Source organism: Chrysemys picta, chromosome 7 (assembly GCF_011386835.1).
Source record: "Chrysemys picta bellii isolate R12L10 chromosome 7, ASM1138683v2, whole genome shotgun sequence".
NCBI classification, from domain to species: domain Eukaryota; kingdom Metazoa; phylum Chordata; order Testudines; family Emydidae; genus Chrysemys; species Chrysemys picta.
Window position 1 is genome coordinate 36,662,657 of NC_088797.1, and position 13,954 is coordinate 36,676,610.

General features: G+C 49.0%; 1 protein-coding gene across 9 annotated transcripts in view; it reads left to right on the forward strand.

Annotated features, from left to right (window-relative positions):
- Positions 1–4,365: 4,365 nt before the first annotated feature.
- IQSEC1 (IQ motif and Sec7 domain ArfGEF 1) overlaps positions 4,366–13,954 on the forward strand; it is a 683,881-nt gene continuing 674,292 nt past the window's right edge. For 4 of the 9 annotated variants that reach the window (XM_024102960.3, XM_065551202.1, XM_042849590.2 and 1 more), the window contains exon 1: positions 4,371–5,466. In XM_024102960.3, coding sequence (XP_023958728.2) covers positions 5,186–5,466 — 281 coding nt within the window. In that variant the 5' untranslated portion in view covers positions 4,371–5,185. Of the gene's footprint in view, positions 5,467–13,954 lie in introns of all 9 variants that reach the window. The other 5 variants (XM_042849588.2, XM_042849589.2, XM_008165506.4 and 2 more) reach the window with 4 other exon arrangements.

Here is a 13,954-nt window from a genome sequence, read left to right on the forward strand (position 1 = left end):
TCAAGCTGTGGTACAATACATCTCAGGTGAAAGCACAGTGGCTCCTCACCCTGATAAGGGGTGTTTCTTCATTACTGGCTAGACGGGGAAAGTCCTCTTCCTAAAATGATCAACAATATTTCCTACAGCATGCACGTTTTCCCTGCACTTTCCCATGCAAGAATTGACCAGGCCCTGATTAGCTTATGAAAATGGACAGGGTCCTATCCCAAGGTAATAGGGTTGCAAATAAGCAAAATGCTGTTTCTGTAGCTTCCATGTTTAAACAGATTAGGCTGGAATTCCCTATATTGTTCTACAGTACAACTGGATCTGTTGTAACAAAACGCTTGCACCTGCCCCACATTGGTATGGAAACTAAATGTGTTACTGATTCCATTAATATGCTTATTTTCTGAGTTTGCACATTTTCTTAATGTATCCAACACGATGTGGCATGCAGGCCCTTTGGGAATCAAGGGAACATTGAAATTGGCCTTATAGGGCTACTACCCTGCTTTTGCAATGTATCAGGACACTAGTGGGGGTCTAGGAAACCAGCTGTTGCTCTTAGGGAGCCTCTGGAGATTGGATGTGCTCTCTCTCTCTCAAGGCCAGCTGGTGGGTCCCTCAGAGTAGAATTCCTGCTGGGTGGGTGTGAGTTCCTCCCTCTCTTGTGTGGCTGAGAAAAAGCAGCTGGACTTCTGACTGACAGCAGGCAGATCTCATTAGCTTGTTAATGAACTCAGGAAGGTAGACAAACTACTGGTATCCTCTCAGAGAAAGGAGAGGCTCCTGACAGACAGCTGGGACCTTTCTGATTTAGCTTATTTATTCCTCTAGTGGCTTATCTTAAAGGATACTAGCTATGTAAACATGACATAGCTCTGTAGTTGAAGAAATGAGGGGCTTCTGTTTTTTATCTGTGGAAGAAATTAAAATAGTAACCCCAGGAAGGGGAAAATGTTTCTTTCAATCAAGTTTAGTGTCACTTATGCCAATGCTGCCTGGGCCACAGGAATCTCTATCTACCAGAAATGTCTTTTAAGCAGATACTAGTTGTACTAATGGCTGCTATGCTTCCGCATGTGAAATACTTAATAAGCCTTTAATGTATACAGCTACACTAATGAATGTTGGGTGTCCTAGTTTGCATTTTATTATGAATATATGAATTTCTCCACTCTTTACCGCTTGATTTAACCCTGTGATGAATAACCTGGCTGCATCAATTAATATTGTGCAGTTTGTTCAACTGGGAATAGCTGTGATGGGAGATTCTTCATGTTTTACAGCTCTTCAGCAATTTGTATGAAAACTGTACACACTTTTTTCCAATGTGATGAGTTGCAGTAGGTTTACAAATATTCTGAAACATTCGAAGACTGTGTCTACACTGCCACTTTCAGAGCTAAAACTTTAGTTGTTCGGGGTGTGAAAAAACAACCTCCTTAGCAACAAAAGTTTCAGTGCTGAAAACCACCAGTATAGACAGTGCTTTATTGCCGGGAGCCGCGATAATTTTCAGCAGCTTTCTAGTGAGGCAAAGGTAATCAAGTTGTGGAAGGTTTTAGCCTTAACCTATCACCTTCTGTATGAGTTACAATAGTTGTAGTAAAAACAATGAGGAAACCTCGGGGCACCTTAGAGACTAACAAATTTATTTGGGCATAAGCTTTCGTGGGCTACAGCCCACTTCATCAGATGCATGGAGTGGAAAATACAGTAGAGAGGTATAAATATACAGCATAAGAAAAGATGGGAGTTGCCTTACCAAGTGGGGGGTCAGTGCTAAGGAGGCCAATTCAATCAGGGTGGAAAGTGGCCCATTCCCAACAGTTGACAAGAAGGGGTGAATATCAACAGAGGGAAAATTACTTTTTGTAGTGCTAATGAGACCAATTCAATTAGGGTGGATGTGGTGTAGTGTAGTTGTAGTGTATTTAATAGAGGCTATGGAAGATTCATCAGACCAAAAGGGTTTTTCTGCCCATTCACAGGACTGTTAGTCCTCACTGGTGCTATAAGTTACATTGTTTCATGATTCAATTAGTCTGTTAAGGAAAACGGCCCTTTAGTGCAGGAAACTACATCTAAGATGAAATAATGAGACTTGATGATTCATATACCTTTGAAAATAAAAGTTTTAATATACTTGGGCTAATTGCCAGAGAGGAATCTCTTCATTTCAGGATTTTTGTTGGTTTGTTTTTCCCCTATGTTAATAAGGGAGTTGTATTGGGGAGGTGGGAAAAGAAATCTGAATGAGCTCAGTGCTGTAGTTTGGTGAGGTATGTGTCTGTTTTGAATATTCTATACTGCAAAAAAAAAGTTATGAAAATTTTCAGCTGCTGGGCCTGTGGATAGAGGGAGAGGTGTGATAACTCTGCCTAGTATAGTAGCCATAGTTGCCACTAGCCCTCTGGTTTCCACTCTGCTGAATCAGCCATGCTCCAGAGGCAAAGTATCCTGGCAAAGAAGGAAAAATGCAGCCCCACAAGGGCTGACTCTGCAGAGGATGGGACCAGCAAATTAGTGACAAGAGTAGCAAAACAACTTAGAGACATTGAAAATTTAAAGTTTTTTGGGGGGAGGGAGCGAGTTGATGATGAAGGAAGAGAAAGAAGTGGGGCGGGGAGAGAAAGGAAAAGAAAACAGAGTTCCCTCACATCTCCATCATCCTTCTCCTTGCTATATCACCACTGGCACTTCCTTTATGAGCCTCTCTGTTTTTCTAAGCCAGGGGTGGCCAACATGAGCCTGAAAAGGAGCCAGAATTTACCAATGTACATTGTCAAAGAGCCACCATAATACGTCAGCAGCTCCCCCCACCCCCACTCCAAGCGCCTCCCACCCACCAGCAGCCTTGCAGATCAGTGCCTCCCCCTCTCTCCCTGCACCTCCTGATCAGCTGTTTCGTGGCATGCAGGAAGCTCTGGGGGTGGGGGGGGGGGAGGAGCGAGGGCATGGCAGGCTCAGGGGAGGAGGCAGGAAGGGGTGGAGTGGGGGCAGAGCCAGGGGTTGTGCAGTGAGCATCCCTGGGCACATTGGAAAGTTGGAGCCTGTAGCTCCAGCCCAGGAGTCAGTCAGTGGCGTAGCCAGGTGGAGGGAAGAGGGGGAGCAGAAAAACAAAAGGCACCACCCGCTGCGGCGTTTTTACTGACGGGGCAGTGCTCCGGGTCTTCAGCGGCACCTCGGTGGCAGGACCTTCACTCGCTCTGCAGGTCTTCAGCGGCATTTCGCGGATGAAGCTTCAGTGCTGCCGAAGACACCTGGAGCGAGTAAAGATCCCGCCACCGAGGTGCCGCCGAAGACCTGGAGTGCTGCCCCGCCGCAGCGGGTGGCGCCTTTTTTTCCCCCTGCTCCCGGGTGAGTAAAATTAAAAAGGAACCACTTGTGCTCGGTGGGGGAGCGGCTGCTGCCCCCCTCCCCCCAGCTATGCTACTGGAGTACCGGTGCCTATACAAGGAGCTGCATATTAACTTCTGAAGAGCCACATGTGGCTCTGGAGCCACAGGTTGGCCACTCCTGTTCTAAGCACTTTCTGCATCCATTCTCCTGGACTTAGCCATGAGACAGGGAGGGACATGATTCCCCATAACTTTTTCCAGCCTGATGCAATCTTCACAGACCACAGTGTTTCTATTAGGAGAGGTTTGAAATGTCAAGGAGGCTGTTGGAAGAGGCAGACTGCCTCTTTGGTACACTGCACTCCCTGCAAGTATGACTTCAGGCAGGCTGGGAGAGAGGTCACATCTCTGAAGCACCCAGCACACTGGTGTTATTTGAATAGTAATTACTCCCATGTTCCAGCCGGAAGCCTTATTCTTCCAGCAGGTCTCTCATAATCCTGCATCGCCGATGGCTCGGTCGATGGTTCTAAATGCAATATGGCCTTAGGCAATCTCTGGCCTGCCTTTAAGCCCCGAGTGGCAGAGCTGTGTTACAGGCCGCTCTCCGCCTTCTGCGGGGTCAGAAGGGGTGAGTGATCGGTAGGTGCATGGCTGTAACACACCCAGTGGAGGAGCCTGCCGTTTTAAGGAGGACCCCCCATTTAAAAAAACCCTTCCTCACTCTATTTGCTCCCCAGCTCGCTGGGGAAGGAGGACAGGGCTGTCTAGTGAAAGTGAAACGTCCTCCCCCCCAAAAAGCGAGGTTTAAAGAGGTTTCCACCTGCACCTGGGGTTCCCCTCCCCACTTGCTTGGAGAGGACTTTTCCACTAAGTGCACCGTGGGCACCTCTCCTTCAGCGGTGGGGCCGGGCTGGGTGCAGCGCAGGACCAGCCTGCTTTTGAAAGGGGACGGCCCAGAGGACAGAGGAGGTGCCTGGCTGTCACCTCTCGGGGTCAGTGGTATCTTCCTCCGGGCCGTCCTCTCTGCAGCCCGGCTCCCTTCCGATCGCTGGCCGGGAGGCTGCCCGCTGGCCACCCCTCCGTCCGACCCTCCGCTTCGCCCGTGCCCAGGGGCGGGGGGTGGATCAGCCCGGCTGCTCTCGCAGGGCAGCGCTGGGATGCGTCCAGTGCCCGCCTCGCCAGCCCCTCTCCTGCAGCTCAGCCCCGCTCGCGGCCCCCGACCCGCCGCCACTTTGCAAACTCCGCGCGGCCACCGGCGGAGGCAGCTGCTGCTACTTAAAGCGCATCAGCCGCGGGGCTCATAGGGACTCGGGCTGCGCGTGTGGCGGCGGCCAGGCAGAGGGAGGCGAGGGCTGCGCCGGGCATCAGGCACGGCCCCTCGCCTCCCGTGTCCTGCTCTCTGAAGGGCTGCTGCGCGCCGCTGCTGCTGCTGCTGGCGGCGGCTTCCCGGGGGCGCGGAGATCCGCAGGCGAGAGGCTGAGCCCGCTCCCGCTGGCGGGGCTCACGAGGGAGGCGGACGCAGAGCGGCGGCTCCTGCTGCGGACACCCCGCCGGCTGCAGCCCCGGCCGGCTCAGTCCCCTCGGTCCGGACCAGGCGGAGGAAGCCGAGCACCAGCAATGGCGGCCCGGAGTCGGAGCCGCTGCGCGCCGCTTTGGCGCTCTCCTGGGCATCCCTAGCTCCAGGCAGCCGGCTACCAGAGGAGGAGTGGCCCTGCCCGGGGGGTTATTTATTCCCCCACCCCGTCTTAAGTTCTCAACGGAGCAGTCCGGCCAGCACCTCCCGCCTCCAGCCCCTTCCCAAAGCCGCCAAGGGGTGGGGAGGGCGGGTGGCGAGGTCGGTGGCCGGCCAGGCCATGGAGAGCCCGGGGGAGAACCCCAGCAAGGCGGCGGGGTACCTGAAGGAGCTGAACAAGATCATCGAGACGCAGCAGGAGCTGCTGGAGAAGCAGAAGCGGAGGATCGACGAGCTGGAGCAGCAAGTGGCCAAGTTGTACCACGAAAACGCCTGCCTGCAGGACGAGCATCACAGACACCTGGCCACATGCAGGCTGCAACAGGGCATCCTCCCTGCGTACCCGGCGGGGCCAGGGCCGGCGATACTGGGGGCCATCCAGGAAAACGCACAGCACGAAAAGTAAGAGCTGGCTGGGGTTTATTGGCCTTCTCTCTAAGGGTCTGTCGATGCATTGGTCACAGGGTCCTCTTCCCCCACCCCACAAAACACCCGGAAAGCAGCCCCACGCTCTGCAGCCTGCGCCCAGAGTTAGTCCCATTCCGCTTAATGGGCTGGCGGGCTCGCAGGAACTGGTTCAGGGGCTAGTAGCTGGTGTTGCTAAAGCACAGGGCTGCGTGGATTGTAGTTCCCCACAGGCTCAGTGTCCGAGGCACAGATATTGCAGGGTAGGTTGGGATTGTTAGCCGGGGCAAGTGCTGGTGAATACTGGAGCCAGATCCCGCTCTTAACTCCTTCTAGTAAAGCTGTTCCTGCTGCTTTGCGCTCAGCCAGACGCGCTCCAGAGCCCCGGGGAGCGCTTTGCGCTCGGGATGGAGCTGCCTGGGCGCGCTTAGGCGCAGAGCAGCAGCAGCCGCAAGGTGTTTCAGAGTAGAGGGAGATGCAGAGGAGGTGCCTGGCTGTCACCTCTCGGGGCCAGTGGTATCTTCCTCGGGGCCGTTCTCCCTGCAGCCCGGTTCCCCTCCAAGCGCTTGCCTGGAGGCTGCCCGCTGGCCACCCCTCTCCGACCCTCCTCTTCGCCCAGCCGTGCCCAGGGGAGGTTCCCGGACCCAACCTCCAAAACCAAACTCTCTAATATCTGGGCAACCCGAATGTGTCCGTGGAACGCATTTCGTGGGATACCGGCCCACCATGGAGCATTGGCTTGTTAGTTTGAGGGGAGCCCAATGGCATATCTGTCTCTCTTGCGCTCCCCATATGGGTTAGTGTGTGGGGTATCGAATGAGTTCAACTACAATACCGATAAACTCTCAGCCGGTGCTATCCAGGGAGCAGGAGTAGCTTTTGGGGCCCCTCTGTCAATGTAGACAGCTGTCTTTCCCGCAGCTAATGAAAGTGGCACACAGAGGGTCAGTAAACATTGGCAGATGGCCACCTTACCAACTGTGACTAGTTCAATATAAACGGGTTCATCTTGGAGACCTGTTTGCTCTCAATCTCTGCGTCTATTTACAGAATCTAGACTTTGTAATTAATCATGTGCTTCTTACCGCGCAGGGAAAGCGGCTTAATTGCGCGAGATTTTTAAGTAACACAAGAATTCAGGAACAGCAAGAACTGAAGTAGTTACACTGGTCCGACTTGGTTGTGAAATAGTAATCAGGAATTAGTTTGACTTGAGTGGAGTGGGCAAAGCATGCATCGTATTATGAGCCCACTTCTTTCTCCCAGTGCAACACAATGGGCCGTTTGTAATCGGATACATTTTGGTTCTTTATATTTATAAACTTGTACCTTGGAGTGGTGGGCTTTTCTCCTGCCACCAAAACAGCTTAATCTTTAACTGTCATCTCTAATTGCTTACTCATTAATACACCAACGAAGGCACGTTCGCTGACACATTAGTATTATTGCATAACCAGGACACCAGTAGCACAAGGTGTTTCTTACTAGCTCGGACCAGGGAAGAAGTGAAATAGCACTTTGCCAGCTCTCTGCTGCGGGTGTGTGAATGTTTCCGCTCCTCTTCATGAAGTATAAGGGCAAGGGGTGTGGGGTGTCTTTGTTGCACATAAGACACAACCTGGCACTAAATCCTAAGCAGTTCTGATCTCCCGGGCTTCACTGGTTTTCCTGTGTATTACCGAAGTAAGTAGCAATGGCCTAAAATAGCGCGCACCCTGCCTGCGGGGTATATCGTACCCTTGGAGGTGGTGGCGTGCTGCTTTAGCAAAGTTGTTTAAAATCCACCTTGTGCCCTTCCCGGGAGGTGATGAGGATTCCCTTCTCCTTGGCTTGTGTGTTTTCAACACGCCTTTCTGGGGGGCAGGGGGAAATCGTTGCTATAGGAGCAAGAGTACAAATCTGAGCTTGACCACTTTTAGGTGGAAACAAACTCTTCTCTGCCCGTTTCTCTCTTGTCACCCCCACACGTGGTGACTGCCCCTGCGTGTGCCTCTTTTGATAACCAGTAGTGAGTTTGTGATGGGAGGAGGCTGTGTCCACACGTGTCCGAACTAAGTGAGGCGATGGATGTCCAAGACCTCCAGCTGGCGGAGTGGGATAGTGTTACTCCAGCCCCATCGCTCATGGAAAGGCCACGGTTCTCCAGGGTATCTACAGGCCAGGAATAAAAGGCACGTCCTCATGGGTCGAGCTGATGACGGTATTTTTTCCAACGGGGGAGGATGGGTTACGCTAGGATACCAAGCACTGCCTTTTAGCCTTCCTCCCATGTGCTGTCCCGTGGCGCTCTGACGTTGTTTGTTTCAGCTATTTAAAAATAATAATTCCCGGAGCTGTACTGAAGTGACTTCTAATTCCCTGCTCAGAGTCCCCAGCTTGCCTCGCAGGCGCCTGTTACCCAGTGTTTTGATTCCCTTGCGTAGGTTTGCACCTTACCGCGGTGACACCACCGCGTGGCTTGCCTGCTGGAGACACGTTCACCGAACCGTTGTGTTTAACACGATCCTGGGCTGCCTCTTCCCAGAGTCGCTCCAACCAGCCAAACCCTGAGGCCAGCTGAGAAAACAGCGCCAGGCCTCAGTGCCAGGCGCTTGTTTTCAGACAGAAGGCCCTTTGCAGCTCTAAGACCCTGTCCTAGCAATCCCCACCCCCTACCCGTGGGTGCCTTGTTTCGGGTCCGCAGGCTGTAGGAAGAGGAGAATAAACTCTTCAGCCGCCGGCTGAAGATTCTCCCCTCTTTGCTGAACATCTGCCTAGAAATCGCACCCGTGCCTTGCAATGGTCCATGAATGACGCTTTTTTCCTCTCCAGCCCGCCCAGGGTTCCCTTGTTGCAGCCTTGACGACTCGGGCTAAGTCTGCTAAGTGGATTTGATGCTGGCTCAGAATTAAGCTGGGATATTTATGGCCGAGTTCTCAGCGTTTCGCGGTGCAGGTCCCAGGGCTGGGGAGAAAGTTGCACGGTCCCTCTACTGAGCCACGCGAGCCCGGGGGGGCGGGGGGAGGGGGCTGCCGCCGTCCTGTGCAGCCTCGCCCGGGTGCCGCCTCCTCGCGGCTCCCCGCGGGCTGGGCATGGTTTCTGCAGCAGAGCCACAGAAGCAGCGGCTCCCGGGATGGCCTCTTAAAGGAGCCGCCGCACTCTTCCACCAGGGGCTGTTGCCTTTGTTTACGTTGCTATCTCTGCTGCTCACGGAGCCCGGAGTGCAGAGGAGGCGCCAGCTATGCAGGACCAACTGAACGATGAAGGCACGTAACCACCTTCGTGATGTGGATGAATAGTTGGGTGACCTCCGGTCTTGGAGGACTGTGCATGCTCCTGTTTGCAAGCCCTTGCCTATTTCCCATTCGTGTATCAGAAGTTTCCCTCCCCTTTGTTTCCAAACCCTGCAGATTCTGGCTGCCTGTTATCTGTCATTTACAGATGGGGAAACTGAGGCACAGCTCAGGCTCCAGTATGTGGTGCATGAACTTTGCCTCTTCTGGGCGGAAAGCAATGATGGGGAAGCATGGCACCAGTGGAGGCTGGGCAGAATCTCACTAGGGGTGCTGGAATCCCTCCCCCTGGCTAACACCCCCATGGGACTAGCTGTCTGAAAGTGGCTGTAAAATGAAATTAAGAGGTGTCTTTCTCTCCCTCTCACCACACTGTGCCTTGGGCATGGAGTAGTGAGTACACTGCACCAAGGGTGCAGGAACAGTTTTTCATAGTGGGGCCGCCGATGATGAAACCATGTATCTGGTATTTTGTTATCACTACTTTTAAGCCAGGGGATGCAGCAGCACCCCAGGTTCCAGCCCCACTATGCTGCACCCTCTGCTTGGGCTTTATCCCTGGCTCTGCACTAACCTGCTGTCTGACCATAGGCAAGTCATGTCTCTTCTTGATGCCTTTGTATCCCCTCCAACCCTCTGTCTCGCCTGGTTTAGACTGTTAAATTGATATGCCAGAGACTCTGACTACGTGTGTGGCACAGCACACAGTGGGGCCCAATCTTGGTTGGGACTTTGTATTTCAGTAGCACCTAAAATACTTAATAATCATCTTGTGGCCAAGCCTGGAACAGAACTCGTGTTTCTCAATTCTCAATCCAGGGCTTACCTACAAGACCTGCCATCTTCATTTGCCTACTAGGTTAAAGTCCCATGGGAGTGGCTCCCTCCGGTAGGGTCATGTTAAGGTGATTGAGGGCCCTAGCCACATAAGACCTGAATCACTGCCACAGATCAACTGGAAGGGATAGTGGCAAGGGATACCACTCCTAAGAGGAAGAATCCCTCCCACTGCTCCCAGGAGGTAAAAGCCCCCATTCACCCCCCCCTGCTTTCAGAGAGGCAGTGACATGGAGCAAATTGGCCTAACCCCGAGTATCAGCAGGGTCAGTCCTCTCTTCCCCCACCCAGAGAGGTATGGGTGATGGGGGTGGGCAGTACTTAGTCCAATTTCAGGGAATATCTGCCTAGGTGGGCAGGACTTGCTGCATTCTTCTTCTCCTGCCACCCCTTGAGCTCTCTGCTTGAATGATATCTGGGCACCCCACAGCAGTGGGTCTTGGAGTTAAGACCCCACTGGGATGAATGGGGCAAGTCACATCTTTTGGAGCTATTGTTTCAGGCTTCCTGCAGATTGAGGTGGATATCACTTCATCAGTTGCACTTGTGTCATGTTGTGAAGACCAGCTTGAAAGCCATGAGGACTAGAAACTTAAACAATTAAGGAGCATTGAGATTGTTATAATCCAATGACTCTAGGGGGAGCTAGGGCTTTAGGCACTGGCCCATAGTGCCTGTGCCTTAATTCAACTTCTCCTCACAAAGTTTATACACAGGCCTCAAACAGCTTGAAGAAGGGAGGCTTTCAGAAAGTGATGAGGGAGATTTTAAGGATTTGTCTAAACTAGGGAACGATATTCGTATTGGTGCCAGCCTCTAATGTAGATAATGCTGCCCCAGTGCAAAATGGGGCTTGCACTAGTTTCACTTGCCTTGGTAAATTACTGTGGGAAAAGTCACTGGGCTATTACAGTTCTGCCTCCATCAGTTTCTCTTTTCTCTTTAGGAGCTTCTGGATTCCAAATACTCTCTTGACAGTCCAGCCACTTAATATATGTGTATATATTCCCAGATATAGCAGAGCACTCTTGAAAATCTTTCTCTATATACAGTAGAAGCAGGGGGTATAGTACACATGTCCATATGGTACACACGTTTGAACCACTTTCACTTTAATTTAGCATGGAACCACTCAGATTTGGCCTGGCTGCCCCTCTGTCATGATGGAGGGGCTGCTTGGCCAAATTTCATTGATGGTGTTGCAATCCAGTGTGCCAGGTTGCAACACCCCCTTGGTTTGGGAGCCTCTTGAATGGGGTTCCCTGGGCAATCTGCCCTCTACTTCTGTCTGTTGCCCTACCCTGGCCAATGGTACACATACAGTGTGCAACATGCATAGGACTGTGCCTGCCACTGTGTAGAAGTGCTGCAACTCACGCTTTTCTCAACACTGTGTATCATATTGTGATACTGATTTTTATTTAGTTAGTTTTAATTGGTTCTTGCTGTTTTCAGTAGGGAGTTATGTATGATAACTGCTTGCTATTTCGAGTTCTGAAATCTCTTCTTTTGCTATAACTAATAGGGTTTGTCAAAAATCAGAATTTCCCATGGGAGGGAAATTCTGAAAGCGTGTCTTGGTTGTTTTGGGTTTTGTTTTTTTGCCAGGGGGAGGGAGGGGGAAGAGTTTGTTCAATTTTGGAACAAAAAGTAGAAATTTTCCGTGAAAGGGAAATCAAAAACCAAATTTGTGAAATAATTGGAACAGTTAAAAAAAAATTAAAATGAAATTCTACCCAGGAGCACAATTGGCAAATGAATTGGCATTTTCTGATGGAAAAATAATTCACTTGGAAATTTCTAATCAGTTCTCATATGTAGCTATACAAACAGCTGCTTATTACACTTCCTGGATGGATGCCTATGATATATATTAACTTTTAAGACCGTAGCCCTGTTTACTCATTACCAAAACGGAGCATATAGCCTAGATTAGTTAAACATTTCAGGAGCACAGGCATAGTTGAAGAACCTCCTATTGTTTGATATCTTGAAACCACTATTGATAATCCAAATAATTTTAATGGAAAATAGTCCCTCTCCAAAAGAGAAAAAGTATTCTAGGTTGGGTCCTTATTTGTATAAAAGATCTAAATGGAGAGGGTCTAATGGATGCTCCCATTTCCATTGTTGTTTTTTGTTTTTGTTGGGGTGATTTGAGTCTCGCTGGGAAGACACTATGCCAGACAACTTACTTTTAGTGCTGCATCACTTGGTTCAGAAGCAGCAAATGACTATAAAATTAACCTTAGAATAAACAAATGGGGCTGCTGATAGACTAGTTGATTATAAGGCTTTATATTGGGGGTAATGAGCCAGTATATTAACAATAACAATGGGTACGCATCTCAACAAGGAGCACAAGTCTCATTTTCAGTTGATCCGTTTCACTTAACATATAGATGGGAAAACAGGAAAGCCTTCAAAAATTACAGCTCCAACTCAGATCCTCTGTCGACAAAAAAATACTACTTGCTTAAATGGTCAGATTTAATAATGCTACCTTATCCTCTGTGTGAATGTTGTAAAGTGCTTTTTGGATCTCGTCAGATGCTGTGCAACTGTATGTACAGGAGTGATTCCAGGATTGCAAAACTGTTTACAATTTATCAGCTCAGGTGCAACATTTAGTCATCTGTTTTTTACCAGGATGAATGATGAAGAGGATGGGGGAGGAGAACTGATGTTTTCTATATACTTAAAAAACAAAACAGAAGTAATTTCTCTTCCCCGTCTTCCATCTCTCTCTGCACGACTTCAGGGGGGACCTGTTTGTTATGGCCTTTTGTTTATAATGTACTGTAAATAATGGAAAGTTAAAAAAAAATCAACTAAACAAGTACTTCTTAAACTCTTAGGTTGGCACTGAATGTATAGACCAATCACAATTTATATCAGTAAAACACATCTATCTTGTTAGAAAATATTGTCAGTCTCAACTGAGGCCTCTGTATAGTGTGAACTAATACCTTGAAATTAGACTTCGAGACATGCTTACCTGATCAAGGCAGCTTTGTGGCCTATATAAAATAAGTTTGTGGTTTCATGTGTCACTATTAGCCAGCAAGTTTCGCACTTAATGCCATCTTGGAAGAGATGCCAAAAACCACAGTAGTGTGGAGTCTAACCTGATTTCTTGTTCCTAGAGGGCCTCTACAAAGCAGGGCTGAGGCAGGCTATAGGTGTAGGGTAGCTTATGTTCCATTGCTTGGGATGTATCACCCAACGGAGGTCTCTGATTTCTTAGCAGCATCAATCTTGGCAGCTGTCACAGGAAAAAACTCACCATCAATTACTATTAGAATCCTTTTCTGACCTTTACCTTTCTGCAAATGCAGGATGTAGTCAGTTTTAACCAAAATGTAAAATGACAATTGTTTAAAAAGTTTTAACTAAAAAAAAACATTTGAAACTTCCTGTTCTACATACAATAGAATTAAACTAGAAACAGATAACTACTGAGCTACCAGGATAAGAACTTAATGCTCACTCATGGGAATGTGCATTTCAAAAAGAGAACATGTGAATCTTATTAACTTAATGCAACTTCTACATGTGAATTAGCAGAAGACTGCATGTCGTAAAATACAGAGACATTTTGTTCTGGCAGACAGATGTAGGTAAGTAAGCAGTATGAAGATGTTAAGTTAAATATACGAAGACTAGAATCTTAAAAAAAAATCTTATTCCTTCACCAAAATTGCCTGTTAAATCTTCACGTTCGTAATCTATCTCTAAAACGAAGTGAAGAGACACTGAGACTGGTTATTTTTACAAATGATGGATACCAGAGGGTTTTATTCCATTATGCTGGCAGCCTATAAACAAAACTATTGTAAGCAGCAAATGGCATGCTAGTGTCACCAGTGACCGTGAACATCGGAGGGAAAAGCTAAATGTACTCCAGCAAAGGAAACTGTTAATCAAAAGACTGCATTGAGGGTTAAACAAACATGACAAAAGATGCCAAATACTGTAGCACAATGTTGTGTCTAAAACCAGTTTCAAAATCTTAGATAGTGCAAATGGAGCACCCATGGCACCAGCTGACCTCAATGAGAGCAGCAGGTGCTCAGCAGATCTGAAAATTGGGCTCTTAAATGAGACTTTTCATTCTGCTGACACTGGGAACATAGCTGTCAGCTTCTTCATGTTTGTTTTAATCACAAACAATGCTGAGCACCAGAACTCCAAAATATAGCTTTTCATGCTACCTAGTACAGTGTGTGCTTTGCTTCCTCCCTCCCTTACCTTAAAAACTGCTTGACAGTGAATCTTTAAGGAAGTCAACCTTTTAAGGTTGCCAATTTTGGTTGGACATATTCCTGGAGATTTAATCACATGACATCTTTAATTAAAGATTAATCTTTAATTCC